Raw genomic sequence first — 14,268 nt, forward strand, 5'->3', positions numbered from 1 at the left:
TTATCAAAAGCCTATCTACCCATGACTTAAATATATTTAGCGAGGTAGCCTCCACCACTTCAACAGGCAGAGAATTCCAGAGATTCACCACCCTTTAAGTGAAGAAGTTCCTCCTCAACTCTGATCTAAACTGCTCCCCCCTTATCTTGAGGCTGTGCCCTCTAGTCCTGCTATCCTTTCTAAGCGGGAAGAATCTCTCTACCTCTACCCTATCCATCCCCTTCATTATCTTATAAGTCTCCATAAGATTCCCCCCTCAGCCTTCTAAACTCCAACGAGTACAGACGCAGTCTATTTAGTCTCTCTTCATAGTCCAACCCCCTCATCTCCGCTATCCGCCTAGTGAACCTCCTCTGCACTCCCTCCAAGGCCAAAATATCCTTGCGCAAGTGCGGCGACCAAAACTACACAGTACTCCAGCTGCGGCCTCACCAATACCCTGCACAGTTGCAGCAAGACCTCCCTACTTTTATATTCTACCCCCCTCGCTATAAAGGCCAACATTCCGTTCGCCTTCTTGATCACCTGCAGACTGGGTTTTTGCGACTCGTGCACAAGGACCCCCAGGTCCCTCTGCGCTGTAGCATGCTGCAGCTTTTTGCCTTTTAACTAATAATCCCTCCTATTATTTCTACCAAAGTGGATAACCTCACACTTGCTAACATTATACTCCATCTGCCAGGTCCTCACCCACTCGCTCAGCCTATCCAGATCTCTCTGCAGACTTTCCACACCCTCTACGCAATTTGCTTTACCACTCATCTTCTTGTCATCAGCAAATTTCGTCACCCTACACTCAGCCCCCTCCTCTAGATCATCTATATAAATGGTAAATAGTTGAGGCCCCAGCACCAATCCCTGCGGCACTCCACTAGTCACCAGCCGCCAACCAGAACAGCATCCATTGATACCAACTCTGCTTCCTATTAGACAGCCAATCCTCTATCCACGCTAACACCTTACCCCCAACTCTGGGCACCCTAACCTTCTGTAGCAACCTTTTATGAGGCACCTTATCAAAAAAGGTTGCCAAATAACTATACAAGAAGACTGCCAAAGAACATATGATTGACAAGTTATCAAATGGGGAACATTTTTTCTTGCTCGTGTCATAACTAGTACACTGCCATATTATCATCTTCTCCATCGCAATGTAGTGATCATTATGAAACTATAAAGGGCAATGTGGTGATTTATCTATTTCAGTCTCAAATTTCTCATTTTATTTAAGAGTAGAATTTGAAAATAAAATGCTTGGGCAATGTGTATATTGAAAATTTTATGCACATTATTCAGCATAGAAGAGGTTTAATCTACTCTGCAAACGTTCAAAGACTACCCTTGAAAATGTTCAATTGTTCCACTGATTGAAGCATTGTAATGGAGTTATCAAGTTTGATCCCCAATCTACGCTGAATTGCGTAAACTCACCAATGCAAACAGCTGCAAAGCTAAAAGACCCTTGGAGTCTGCACTGATAATAACTATCACTAAAATTATGCCAATCCCATTTTCTAGTACTTGTCTCATAGACGTGAACGTTATGAAAAAAAATAGTGAAGGCTCTTAATGTCAAACATTTACCGAGAAACCTTAGTTGGAAATGCACACGTAGAAACAGATGGCAACAGCAACAAATTCAATTATGATAGCCAGAAGGTGAAAAATAGTCTAGTCATTCGTTGCTTATGTACACATTAAGAGTGGCCAACAGGGAGAGGGTGCAGCTCTTGCTAAATCTTAATGGAATGAGAATCAAAGTCCTCAAGAGAAAAGGTGCAGAAAAAGGAATTATTTTTTCATTAAAACATAAGCTCCTTAGCTAGAGAGAGAGAGAGGAAATAACATCCAAAATCCAAAACAATCACAGTTTTTACCGAGGATTCCCATCAGAATTCCTGCAGAGTAGTGATTCAGAAAGCTCCTGCTGCAACCATACCTGTCTCATCAGGTTGTCCTACGCCATGCTCCCCATTGGGCAGATCCCCTGGTCCCTGCTTACTAGCTCCAGAACCTGTAAAATTTCGTACACAGCAGACAGTCAGACACCACACAACATGAATGACATGATTCACAATACCCTAAACTCCAGAGCTCAAAATAATCACAACCAACTGCCTCTCTAGGACAAAAAGGAAAGAAACACAATACACAAGACTTGCTGCTTTTGGAAAGTATTATACGTTTACGGTGAGATTACCCATGAGGCAGTTAACAACTGTGCATAGTTTTTCTGACAATTCCATGGTTAGTTATCTTTAAATTTAGGGTCGGATCAGCATGCCACAACTAGCAAATGGGTCTGGAATGATTAGCTCATGAAAAATCATCATTACTGTCATTAATTTATGGCAACTGAATAAGTCAAATTCATTTTTTGTTAAAAGGGTTTCTGGATTGTTTTAAAGAACAATTTACCATTCCGGGATTGCCAGTTTTGAAAAAGTTCAACCCATTACCTTTATTACCATTAAAAACACATTCAACTTCTAAACCATTTTATGTTCTTTATAGAAAATGGCATCTGACAGGAAAATTGATCAAGACATCATGAAGCACATGCCACTTGCAATACAAACTTAAACAAAAATGTCAGAGCTCTTAGAAATAAAAGCATCTCTATGGAAAGCAAATTAGACTTGTTTTGTTCATTTGCGGGATGTGGGCATCACTGGCGAGGCCAGCAATTATTGCACATCCCCAAATGCCCTTAAGGTAGCAGTGAGCTACTGCCTTGAACCGCTACAGACACTGATGTAGATACACCCACGGTACTGTTAGGGAGGGAGTTCCAGGATTTGAGCCCAGCGACAGTGAAGAAACTGCGATATATTTCCAAATCGGGATACTGAGCGAGTGATAGGGAATTTCCAGATGGTGGTATTTCCAAGTGCCTGCTGTCCTTGTCCTTCTAGGTAGTAGCAGTCATAGGTTTGTAAAGTGTTGTCTAAATGATAAGTTTCTGCAGTGCATCTTTAAAGATGGTTTGCATATTGCTGGTCAGCAGTGAAGGGTGAGTGTGAATATTTGTGATGTGGTGCCAATCAAGCCAGCTGGCAAATGGAATTTAATCCAGATAAATGCGAGGCAATGCATTTTGGAAGAACTAATGTAGGGGGGAGCTATACAATAAATGGCAGGGCCATCAAGAGTATAGAAACAGAGGGACATAGTTGTGCAAGTCCACAAATCCCTGAAGGAAGCAGCCCAGGTGGAGAAGGTGGTGAAGAAGGCATATGACATGCTTGCTTTTATAGGACGGGGTATTGAGTATAAAAACTGGAGTCTGATGTTGCATCTGTATAGATTGCTGGTTAGGTCACATTTGGAGTACTGCATCCAATTCTGGTCGCCGCACTACCAGAAGGACGTGGAGGCTTTAGACAGAGTGCAGAGAAGGTTTACCAGGATGTTGCCTGGTATGGAGGGTCTTAGCTATGAGGAGAGATTGGGTAGACTGGGTTGTTCTCCCTGGAAAGACAATGAGGGGAGACCTAATAGAGGTGTACAAAATTATGAAAGGTATAGATAGGGTGAATAGTGGGAAGCTTTTTCCCTAGGTCAGAGGTGACGATCACTAGGGGTCACAGGCTCAAGGTGAGAGGGGTGAGGTATAACTCCGATATCAGAGGGACTTTTTTTTTTTACGCAGAGGGTGTGGGGGCCTGGAATGCGCTGCCAAGTAGGGTGATGGAGGCAGGCATGCTGGCATTGTTTAAGAATTACCTGGATTGACACATGAGCAGCCTGGGAATGGAGGGATACAAACGAATGGTCTAGATGGACCAATGCATGGCACATGCTTGGAGGGCCGAAGGGCCTGTTTCCTGTGCTGTACTGTTCTTTGCTTTGTCCTAGATGGTGTCAGGCTTAGCGCGTTGTCAGAGGCAAGGGGACACTATTCCATCACAATCCTAACTTGTGCCTTGTAGATGATTGCTCTAACTTTGCAAAGCCTGAGTTACTTGCTGTAAATTCCTAGCCTAACTTGTTTTCGTAGCCACAGTATATATATGGCTGGTCCAGTTCAGTTTTCTGAACAATGGTAACCTCCTAGAACATAGATAGTGGAGCTTTCAGTCATTGAATGTCAAGGGCGATGCTTATGCTTTTATTGGAGATGGTCAATGTCGAGCACTTGTGGCATGAATGCTGCTTGCCATTGGTCTGTCCAACACTGTTCAGGTCTTACTGTGTTTGGACATGGTTTGCTTCAAAGTCTGAGTCAGCATGAATAGTGCTGATCATCAGCAAACACCCCTACTTCTGACCTTGATGGAAGTAAGGTCATTAATGAAGCAGCTGGGGATGGTTATGTCTTGCATGCTACCCTGAGGAACTCCTGCACTGAAGTCCTAACTTAGGTAATTCACTTCAAATCATCTTCCTTTGTACCAAGTGAGAGTCCATCAGCAAAGTGTGTTCTACTTGATTCCCACTGACTCCCATTTTGCTAGGGCTCCTTGATGCCACATTTAAATACTGCTCTGATGTCAAAGGCAGTCACTCATCTCTGCAATTCAGCTCTTTTGTCCACATTTAAAATCAAGGCTATAATGAGATCAGGAGCTGAGTAACCCTGGCAATTCCAAATTGGACATCATTGAGCAGGTTACTGTTAAACAAGTACTGCTTGATAGCACTGTTAATGACCCCATCCCATCACTATTTATGATTAAGAGTAGGCTGAATTGGCAGTAATGGGCCATGTTGGATTTGTCCTATTTCTGTGTGCAGGACATACCTGAGCAATTTTCTTTCTCAAAATAAAGGCAAAGTACTGCGGATGCTAGAATCCGAAACAAAAAACAGAACATACTGGAATATCTCAGCAGATATGACAGCATCTGTGGAAAGAGAATAGAGCCAGTGTTTCAAGGGTGGTGAGAATTGGAGGGCTGGTGCTCTCATGGTATACTGGCCTTGTCACATTCAGTAATAGAGGCTGGATCTGGAAAGTGCTGCACATGAAAAAAGGGCAAGTTGTTTGTGGACATACTACAATCATGAAGCCTTATCCCAACAAGAAATAAAGGACATAAAATGACAAGGGAAAGTCCAGGTTTGTCCTCTTTATCAAATAGTACACAAACCTGGAGAGTCAGTCAGTTTTTGTGTGGCGGTTATAGAATACGCGTCCTACCAAGTTATTTGTAATATTAAGAAAAAGGCAAAAGAGCAAGCAAGCATACAGATGGACTTTATGAAAACTCTTGTGAAGGCTCCCAGAGATAAGAACAGTCTTCACACCAGTTGTCACCTGCTTTCACTTCAATTCAGACTGGAGAGATTTAGGTCATTTTAGGAGTGAAATCAGGAAACACTTTCTCCCAAGTTCCTCATTCCAAATCCTCATGAAGTTGCATTGTATTGGTTTAAACAGAGAATCGAGTGCTATATGACCCTAAACTTATGAACACCTAAGCTTCAGAAAGGCAAGTCCTCCTGTCATTCCAGTCAGTGTGGATTGCACTTGTTGCCTTGATTTAAAACTCATTACGCACACTCACGTTCTGCCAACTGTCTCCCGTCATCGTCTTGTTCAGGTGAAGTCTCTCCATGCAAATGCATCACAGCATTATCTTTAGGCTTTGTCTCATCATCATCCAGCAGTGGAACATAATTTTCTTTCGTCACACTTTCTCCAACAACATCATCGTATTTCTCGGCCTCCAGGGAAGCAATGAAATCCCTCTTAATTTCTGGTTCGACACTGGGAGTACTTTCGTGTAGTGCATCGATCAGATCAAAGTCAGCCATCCTAAGCACAACACTGTCCTGAAAGGAGGCAAAAGGAAAAAGGTTTAACATGCTATGAAGTGTTATATTGCAGAAGCTTCATGTACATAAGAAACGCTCAGTGTAAGTGTTTGGTAATGCATCCACTTAGCATGCTCTGGAGCTGGATGACAATCACTTACCCAATAATTTTCTTCCATCACACTTTGGTGATGACATTTATCACGTTAAATTGTTTCAGATATTAAAAAAACTTATTTGTTGTAAAGGAGGCAGAATTAATCTGCAGCACTCAGCAAAATTAATTATTTGATTGAACTGACTTCTGACTGCATTCCTTCCACCTTAGTCCCTGAAGCAAAGTTAAGGGTTGGGAATGCAATTTGCATTGAAAAATCTTAAAATATAGATTAGGATACCTAATGTGCCATTGGCTTTAAAAAAAAATTGTGAAGACACCACATAAGTGTTATTCCAGTAAGTTCCGGTAGAAAAAAGTAAATTGTAACTTACTTTGTGGAGCATCAGTAGCCTGGGCTGAGGGTGAAAGGAAGAGAGAAAAAAGGACAATACAAACTGTGGGTCAGGAAATCTTACATTGCACACTGGTTTGAATCAAAACCAGCAAGAAAGCAAAATTGCCCAAACTACATTGACTCCAAACTTCAGCTTGAACCATTTATTCATCAGAGGTCATAGAGGTTTACAGCACGAAACAGGCCCTTCGGCCCAACTTGTCAATGCCACCTTTTTTTAAAGCGCCTAAACTAATACCAATTGCCCACATTTGGCCCATATCCCTCTATATCCATTGTACCTAAATGCTTTTTAAAAGACAAAATTGCACCCGCCTCTACTACTATTTCTGGCAGCTTGTTCCAGACACTCATCGCCTTCTGGACATTTTTGTATCTCTCCCCTCTCACCTTAAAACTATGCCCTCTAGTTTTAGACTCCCCTATCTTTGGAAAAACACATTGACTATCTAGCTGATCTGTACCCCTCATTATTTTACAGACTGCTGTAAGATCACCCCCTCAGCCTCCTACGCTCCGAGAAAAAAGTCCCAGTTTATTCAGCCTCTCCTCATAACTCAATCCATCCATCAAGTCCTGGTAACATCCTAGAAAATCTTTTCTGCACTCTTTCTAGTTTAATTATATCCTTTCTATAATAAGGTAACCAGAACTGCACACAGTATTCCAAGCGTGGCCTTACCAATGTCTTGTACAACTTGAACAAGACGTTCCAACTTTTGTATTCAATGTTCTGACCGACGAAACCAAGCATGCCGAATGCCTTCTTCACCATTCAGTCCACCTGTGACTCCACTTTGAAGGAGCTATGAACGTGTACCCCTCGACCTTTGTTTTGTAACTCTCCCCAACGTCCTACCATTAACTGAGTAGGTTCTGCCTTGGTTCAATCTACCAAAATTTATCACCTCACATTTGTCCAAATTAAACTCCATCTGCCATTCGTCAGCCCACTATCCCAATTGATCAAGATCCCGTTGCAATTGGAGATAACGTTCTTCACTGTCCAGTACGCCAATCTTGGTGTCATCTGCAAACTAGCCAATCATATCTCCTATATTCTCATCCAAATCATTAATATAAATGATAACAGTGGACCCAGCACTGATCCCAGGTACAGTAAATCCCCTTCCCTTCACGGAACTGTACCAAGGCCAACACCTTGCCAGATTCACATAATACTCAGCATTAGACTGTGCATAAAATCCTTTGCCTGCACCACAGCCTTCTGTAACATGTTCACTGAAGTGATGCCAAATTACTTTTTGCTTAAATTGCGCAGGCTTCAGCTGCCCTCTTCTGCCTCACCAAAGCAGACATTCTGTAGCAAATTGAATTTGATCTGCAGAAGAGTGAGGTAATGTATCTTGGGAGGACAAATAAGGCAAGGGAATACACAATAAATGATAAGATTTGGCAGAGAAAAAAGTGGTTACGCAAATGGAAAGAGAGATACCTTAAGCGTTTCCTTTATTGGCTGGGAAATAAACAAGGAAGCTACACTGGAACTGAGTAGACTGCAGCTAAAGTGCTGCATAGAGTTCTTTTTGGTTACTGTCTTAAATGAAGGATGTGCTGAGATGGTACAGAAGAAACTGATAAGAGTTTAGCAGAAATAAAGAATTCTAAACTATGAAGAACAATTGGCTCAGCAGGATTGGCTTCTTTGGAACAAAGGAAGATGTAGGGAGATTTAGATGCAGAGAAAGCAGAGAAATGTGAGGTAATTCACTTTGGTAGGAATAACAGACGTGTTGAGTATAGGGCTAATGGGAAGACTTTGAATAGTGTGGAGGAGCAGAGGGATCTAGGTGTATGTGTACATAGATCCCTGAAAGTTGGGAATCAAGTAGATAAGGTTGTTAAGAAGGCATACAGTGTCTTGGCGTTTATTGGTAGGGGGATTGAATTTAGGAGTCGTAGCGTTATGTTGCAACTGTACACAACTCTGGTGCGGCCGCACTTGGAGTATTGTGTGCAGTTCTGGTCCCCACATTACAGGAAGGATGTGGAGGCTTTGGAGAGGGTGCAGAGGAGGTTTACCAGGATGTTGCCTGGTATGGAGGGGAGATCCTATGAGGAGAGGCTGAGGGATTTGGGGTTGTTTTCGCTGGAAAGAAGGCGGCTAAGAGGGGATCTTATTGAAACATATAAGATGATTAGAGGTTTAGATAGGGTGGATAGTGATAGCCTTTTTCCTCTGATGGAAAAATCTAGCACGAGGGGGCATGGCTTTAAACTAAGGGGGGGTAGTTATAGGACAGATGTCAGGGGTAGGTTCTTTACCCAGAGGGTGGTGAGGGATTGGAATGCCCTGCCTGCTGCAGTTGTAAATGCGCCTAGTTTGGGGGCGTTTAAGAGGTCTGTGGACAGGTTTATGGACGAAAAGGGATTGGTTTAGGTTAGTGGGTCATTGTTGTTGTTTTTTTTTAAAACTGGTCGGCGCAACATCATGGGCCGAAGGGCCTGTTCTGCGCTGTAATGTTCTATGTTCTATGTTAAGTCAGGTGTATAAAATTCACCCAGGTAAGTGAAGGACACATTTCAGTTAGTGAGGAGGTTAATACCAGGGGTCATAAATTTAATGTAATTGGTAGAAGGTCTAAAGGGGAGTTGAGTAATTTATTCACCCAGTGTGAAGAAGATCTGGAACTCACTGCCTGAAAAGGATGGTAGAGGCAGAAACCCTCATCACAAAAAACCTAGATAAAAACAGGCCACAGCAGCCTGCTTGATTGGCACTCCATCCAACAGAATTGTGCACCATATACAAGATGCACAAATAATTTTTAAAAAATAGACACTGGAAGTGCCATAACATGGGCTATGGACTATGCACTGGAAGGTAGGATTAGAGTGGAGCAGCACAGACACAATAGGCCCACTGTTTATTTTTATTTGTATCACAAGTAGGCTTACTTTAACACTGCAATGAAGTTACTGTGAAAATCCCCAGTTGCCACACTCCAATGCTTGTTTGGGTAAACGGAAGGAGAATTTATCATGGCCAATGCATCTAACCAGCATCGGCCTTCTATACCATAAATCTGTGTTTTCTCAAAATCCTTCACAAGTATCAATTATAGAACTAAATCTCATTCATCTTTCTCAACAAGACTTTTTTTTATAAAGCAAAAACCTGCCATAATTTTCCATTCCAACGCCTTCAGGTAATACGTTTCACAACTAACTTATCAATTTGTGGTGTCAGCGTTTGCTCAAATCAGAACGTTGCGGGTTGCAAGACTAGAACACAATCTAAGGTGACACTGCACAGCTATATTGAAAGAGGTGTTAAGAACAGAAGAACATAAGAAATAGGAGCAGGAGTAGGCCATCCAGCCCTTCGAGCCTGCCCCGCCATTCAATAAGATCATGGCTGATCTGTCGCTGCTCAGTTCCACTTTCCCGCCCTCTCCCCATAACCCTTAATCCCCTCTCCTATCAAAAACCCATCAACCCGCGTCTTAAAAATATTTAGCGAGGCAGCCTCCACCACTTCAACGGGCAGAGAATTCCAGAGATTCACCACCCTCTGAGTGAAGAAGTTCCTCCTCAACTCCGTTCTAAACTGCCCCCCTTTTATCTTGAGGCTGTGCCCCCTAGTCCTATTGTCTTTTTTGAGTGGGAAGAGTCTTTCCACCTCTATCCTATCCATCCCATTCATCATCTTATACGTCTCAATGAGATCTCCTCTCATTCTTCTAAACTCTAACGAGTACAAGCCCAGTTTATTCAGCCTCTCCTCATAGCTCAACCCCCTCAACTCCGGTATCAGCCTAGTAAACCTCCTCTGCACTCCCTCCAAGGCCAAAATATCTTTGCGCAGGTGCGGCGCCCAAAAATGCACACAGTACTCCAGTTGCGGCCTCACCAATGCCCTATACAGCTGCAGCAAGACCTCCCTACTTTTATATTCAATCCCCTTCGCTATGAAGGCCAGCATCCCATTCGCCTTCCTGACCACCTGCTGCACCTGCAAGCTGGGTTTTTGCGACTCATGCACAAGGACCCCGAGGTCCCTCTGCACCGTCGCCTGCTGCAGTTTTTCGCCTCGTAAGTAATAGTCCTTCCTACCATTATTCCTACCAAAGTGGACCACCTCACACTTGCCAACATTAAATTCCATTTGCCATTTCCAGGCCCATTCGCCCAGCCTATCTAGATCCTTCTGCAGACTCTCCACACCCTCCGCACAATTTGCCGTTCCCCCAATCTTGGTGTCATCAGCAAATTTCGACACTCTACACTCGGTTCCCTCCTCCAGATCATCTATATAAATGGTAAAAAGCTGAGGCCCCAGCACCGACCCCTGGGGCACTCCACTAGTCACCATCCGCCGATCCGAATAGCACCCGTTGACCCCCACTCTCTGCCTCCTATTTGACAACCAATCCTCTATCCACGCTAACACCCTACCCCCAACTCCATGTCCCTCGACCTTCTGCAATAACCTCTTGTGAGGCACTTTGTCAAACGCCTTCTGAAAATCTAGAAAGACCACATCCACCGGCTCTCCTCTATCCACCGCCCTAGACACATCCTCATAGAACTCCAGTAAATTTGTCAGACACGACTTCCCTTTAATGAAACCGTGCTGCGTCTGCTCTATCAAGCAATTCCCTTCAAGATGCCTCGCAATTTCCTCCTTAATGACAGATTCTAACATTTTACCTACCACAGATGTTAAACTAACCGGCCTATAATTCCCCGCCTTTTGCCTGGCACCCTTCTTAAACAACGGCGTAACATTAGCCGTTTTCCAATCATCCGGCACTTCCCCGGAATCCAGCGACGTTTGGAAAATAACCACCAAGGCATCCACTATCACCTCCGCCATTTCTTTCAGAACCCTCGGATGCATTCCATCCGGTCCTGGGGACTTGTCCACAATCAGCCCCTCCAGTCTGTCGAGCACCGCCTTTCTAGTAACAGTAATGTCATTAAGACCCTCCAGTCCTACCACCTTTCTATCGCTAACACCCGGCAAATTATTCACGTCCTCCTCCGTGAAGACAGAAACAAAAAAGTTATTCAATACCTTAGCCATATCCCCATCCCCTACCACTAGGTCCCCTTTCTCATCCTCTAAAGGACCAACATTCACCCTAGCCAGCCTCTTCCTTTTTATATATTTATAAAAACTCTTGCTATCCTTTTTTATATTAAGCGCTAGCCCAGCTTCATAGTTTCTCCTACCCTTCCTTATCAACTTCTTTGTCAATCTTTGTTGACATTTAAACCTCTCCCAATCCTCTTCTCGCCCACTACTCTTAGCTACTCTAAATTCCTCCGCTTTTAGTTTAACACTTTCCTTCACCTCCTTTGTTATCCACGGCTTATTACCTCTCCTCCTACTATCCTTTTTGACCAATCGGAATAAATTTCCGTTGAGCACCAAGAAAGATCTCCTTAAAGATCCTCCACTGCTCCTTAGCAGACCCTCCCTCCAACGCGCTCTCCCAGTCCACATTCGCCAATTCTTCTCTCATCCTACCGTATTTCCCTCTATTCAAACAAAGGACGCGTGTCCGGGAACCCACTTTCTCCTCCTCCATCTGCACCAGAAACTCCACCATACAATGATCACTCTCCCCAAGAGGATCCTTCACCACAAGGTCCCTAATTCTACCCGCTTCATTACATAGCACCAGATCCAAGATAGCTCGCTCCCTCGTCGGCTCCAACACACACTGTTCGAGGAAACTATCCCGGCAGCATTCCAAGAACTCTTCCTCGAGCCCCCCACGTCCAACATGGGTCGACCAATCAATATGCAGATTGAAATCCCCCATAACTACGGCCGTCCCATTCCTGCACGCCGCACTTATTTGCGCGTTAACAGCCCGCCCCATCTCCAGATCATTATTCGGGGGCCTATAGACGACACCCACCAGCGTCTTCCTCCCTTTGCTGTTCCTAATCTCCACCCACAACGATTCCACCCTCTGCTCCTTGGCTCCAATATCATCCCTTGCTACCACCGTGATGCTATCCTTAATCAGCAGAGCTACACCCCCCCCCTTTTCCCTCCTGTCTATCCTTCCTAAACACTTGATAGCCCTGTACATTCAGCTCCCAGTCCCTGTCACCCTGCAGCCACGTCTCTGTAATGGCCACCAGATCGTATCCATTTGTGTTGATCTGCGCCATCAGCTCATCCACTTTATTCCGAATGCTTCGTGCATTCAGATAAAGTGCTAAGAAAGTTAATCTGTTGGAGGTGCTATATTTCAGATAAGCCATTCAATCAAGGCCTTCTCAGGTGATGTACAGATTCTAAGAGCAGCAGGGAAGTTTGTTCAGTGTCCTTGCCAGTATTTATTCCTGCAACTTAGGCATTTGTTTCATTGCTGTCTGCAGAAGTTGACTATGTGAAAACTGGGTACCATGTTGACTACATGATAAATGGTTGTAAAGGCAATTTAAAATGTCATGAGGTCATGAACAGTGCTATATAACTCTAAAAATAACTGTCTGAAGTCCTTAATGTTTTGACACCCTTAATTTCAAAATTTCCACCATCAAAATCTTCAAGTTTCAGGATTTTGACCCAGCTACTAAGAAGAAACAATGATATATGCCCAAGACAGACTGGTGTAGGATAGAGGTAACAATATTCATCTACACCTGTCCAAACAGATAGTAGGTTTGGGAGATGCTGTCACAGGAGTCATGTCAAGTTTTTGTAATTCCTCTATAGCTACACACTGCAGCCACAATATCCAAATGGTGGCAGGATGTATATTAAGTTATTGGAAACTACTGCCGCAACAGGTCCACAGCAGATGCCATCTCTGGCTCTGCACTCAACCCTGGAACACCTAGGTAATAAAGACATCTATGTCAGGATCCTATTTATTGACTACAGCTCAGCCTTCCTACAAAACTCATCTTCAAACTCCACTGCCTGGCCTCAGCTCCTCCCTCTGTGACTGGATCCTGAAATTCCTAACTCACAGACCCAATCAGTAAGGATAGGTAACAACACTTTCTCCACAATCATCTTCAACACTGGTGCCCCACAACACTGTTCTCAGCCCCCTACTATACTCCTTATACACCAATGACTGAGGCCAAATTCCCCTCCAATTCAATTTTCAAGTTTGCTGGCATCACCATAGTAGATCGGATCTCAAACAATGACAAGACGACTACAGGAATGAGATTAGAGAATCTGGTGAACTGGTGCGGCAACACTAATCTCTCCCTCGATGTCAACAAACAAAAGACATGGTCATCAGCCTCAGGAAGCCGAAAGGAGAATATGCCCCTGTCTACATCAACTGGGACAAAGTAGAAAGTGTCAAAATCTTCAAGTTTTTAGGTGTCCAGATCACCAACCTGTCCTGGTCCCCCACGCTGACCCTATAGTTATAAAAGCTCGCCAATGCCTTTAGTTTCTCAGATGACTAAGGAAATTTGGCATGTCAGCTACGACTCTTACCAACTTTTATATGGCATTGAAGGCTGAGCTGTAGTCAATAAATAGGAGCCCAACATAGCAGTCTTCATTATCTAGGTGTTTCAGGGTTGAGTGCAGGGCCAGAGAGATGGTGCCTGCTGTGGGCCTGTTGCAGCGGTAGGTTCCACTAACTTAATATGCATCCCTCCACCACTTGGATACTGTGGCTGCAGTGTGTAGCTATAGAGGAACTGCAAAAACTCAACATGACTTCTGTGATAGCATCTCCCAAACCTACGATCTCCACCAGTTTGAACAGGTGCATTCCTTCAAAGTAGCTGGGTCAAAATCCTGAAGCTCAATTTGAAGGTCGTGATGGTGGAGATTTTGAAATTAAGGGTGTCAGACGTATCACAGAAAGCATTCTTTCTGGCTGTACCACAGCTTGGTATGGCTCCTGCTCTTCCCAAGACATCAAGGAACTACAAACGGTTGCGAAAGTAACCCAATCCATCAAGCAAACCAGCCTCCCATCCATTGACTGTCTACACTTCCCACTGCCTCGGCAAAGCAGCCAGCATAATTAAG

General features: G+C 43.8%; 1 protein-coding gene across 14 annotated transcripts in view; it reads right to left on the reverse strand.

Annotated features, from left to right (window-relative positions):
* Window positions 1-14,268, reverse strand: part of LOC145346767 (uncharacterized) — a 381,295-nt gene that overhangs the window by 267,159 nt on the left and 99,868 nt on the right. For all 14 annotated transcript variants that reach the window (XM_080194470.1, XM_080194472.1, XM_080194471.1 and 11 more), the window contains 2 exons: window positions 5,511-5,778; window positions 1,940-2,014 (listed from right to left, as the gene is read on the reverse strand). In XM_080194470.1, coding sequence (XP_080050596.1) covers window positions 1,940-2,014; window positions 5,511-5,760 — 325 coding nt within the window. In that variant the 5' untranslated portion in view covers window positions 5,761-5,778. Of the gene's footprint in view, window positions 1-1,939; window positions 2,015-5,510; window positions 5,779-14,268 lie in introns of those variants that run through there.

Source organism: Carcharhinus amblyrhynchos, chromosome 8, assembly GCF_965287045.1.
Source record: "Carcharhinus amblyrhynchos chromosome 8, sCarAmb.v2.hapA, whole genome shotgun sequence".
Lineage (NCBI taxonomy): Eukaryota > Metazoa > Chordata > Chondrichthyes > Carcharhiniformes > Carcharhinidae > Carcharhinus > Carcharhinus amblyrhynchos.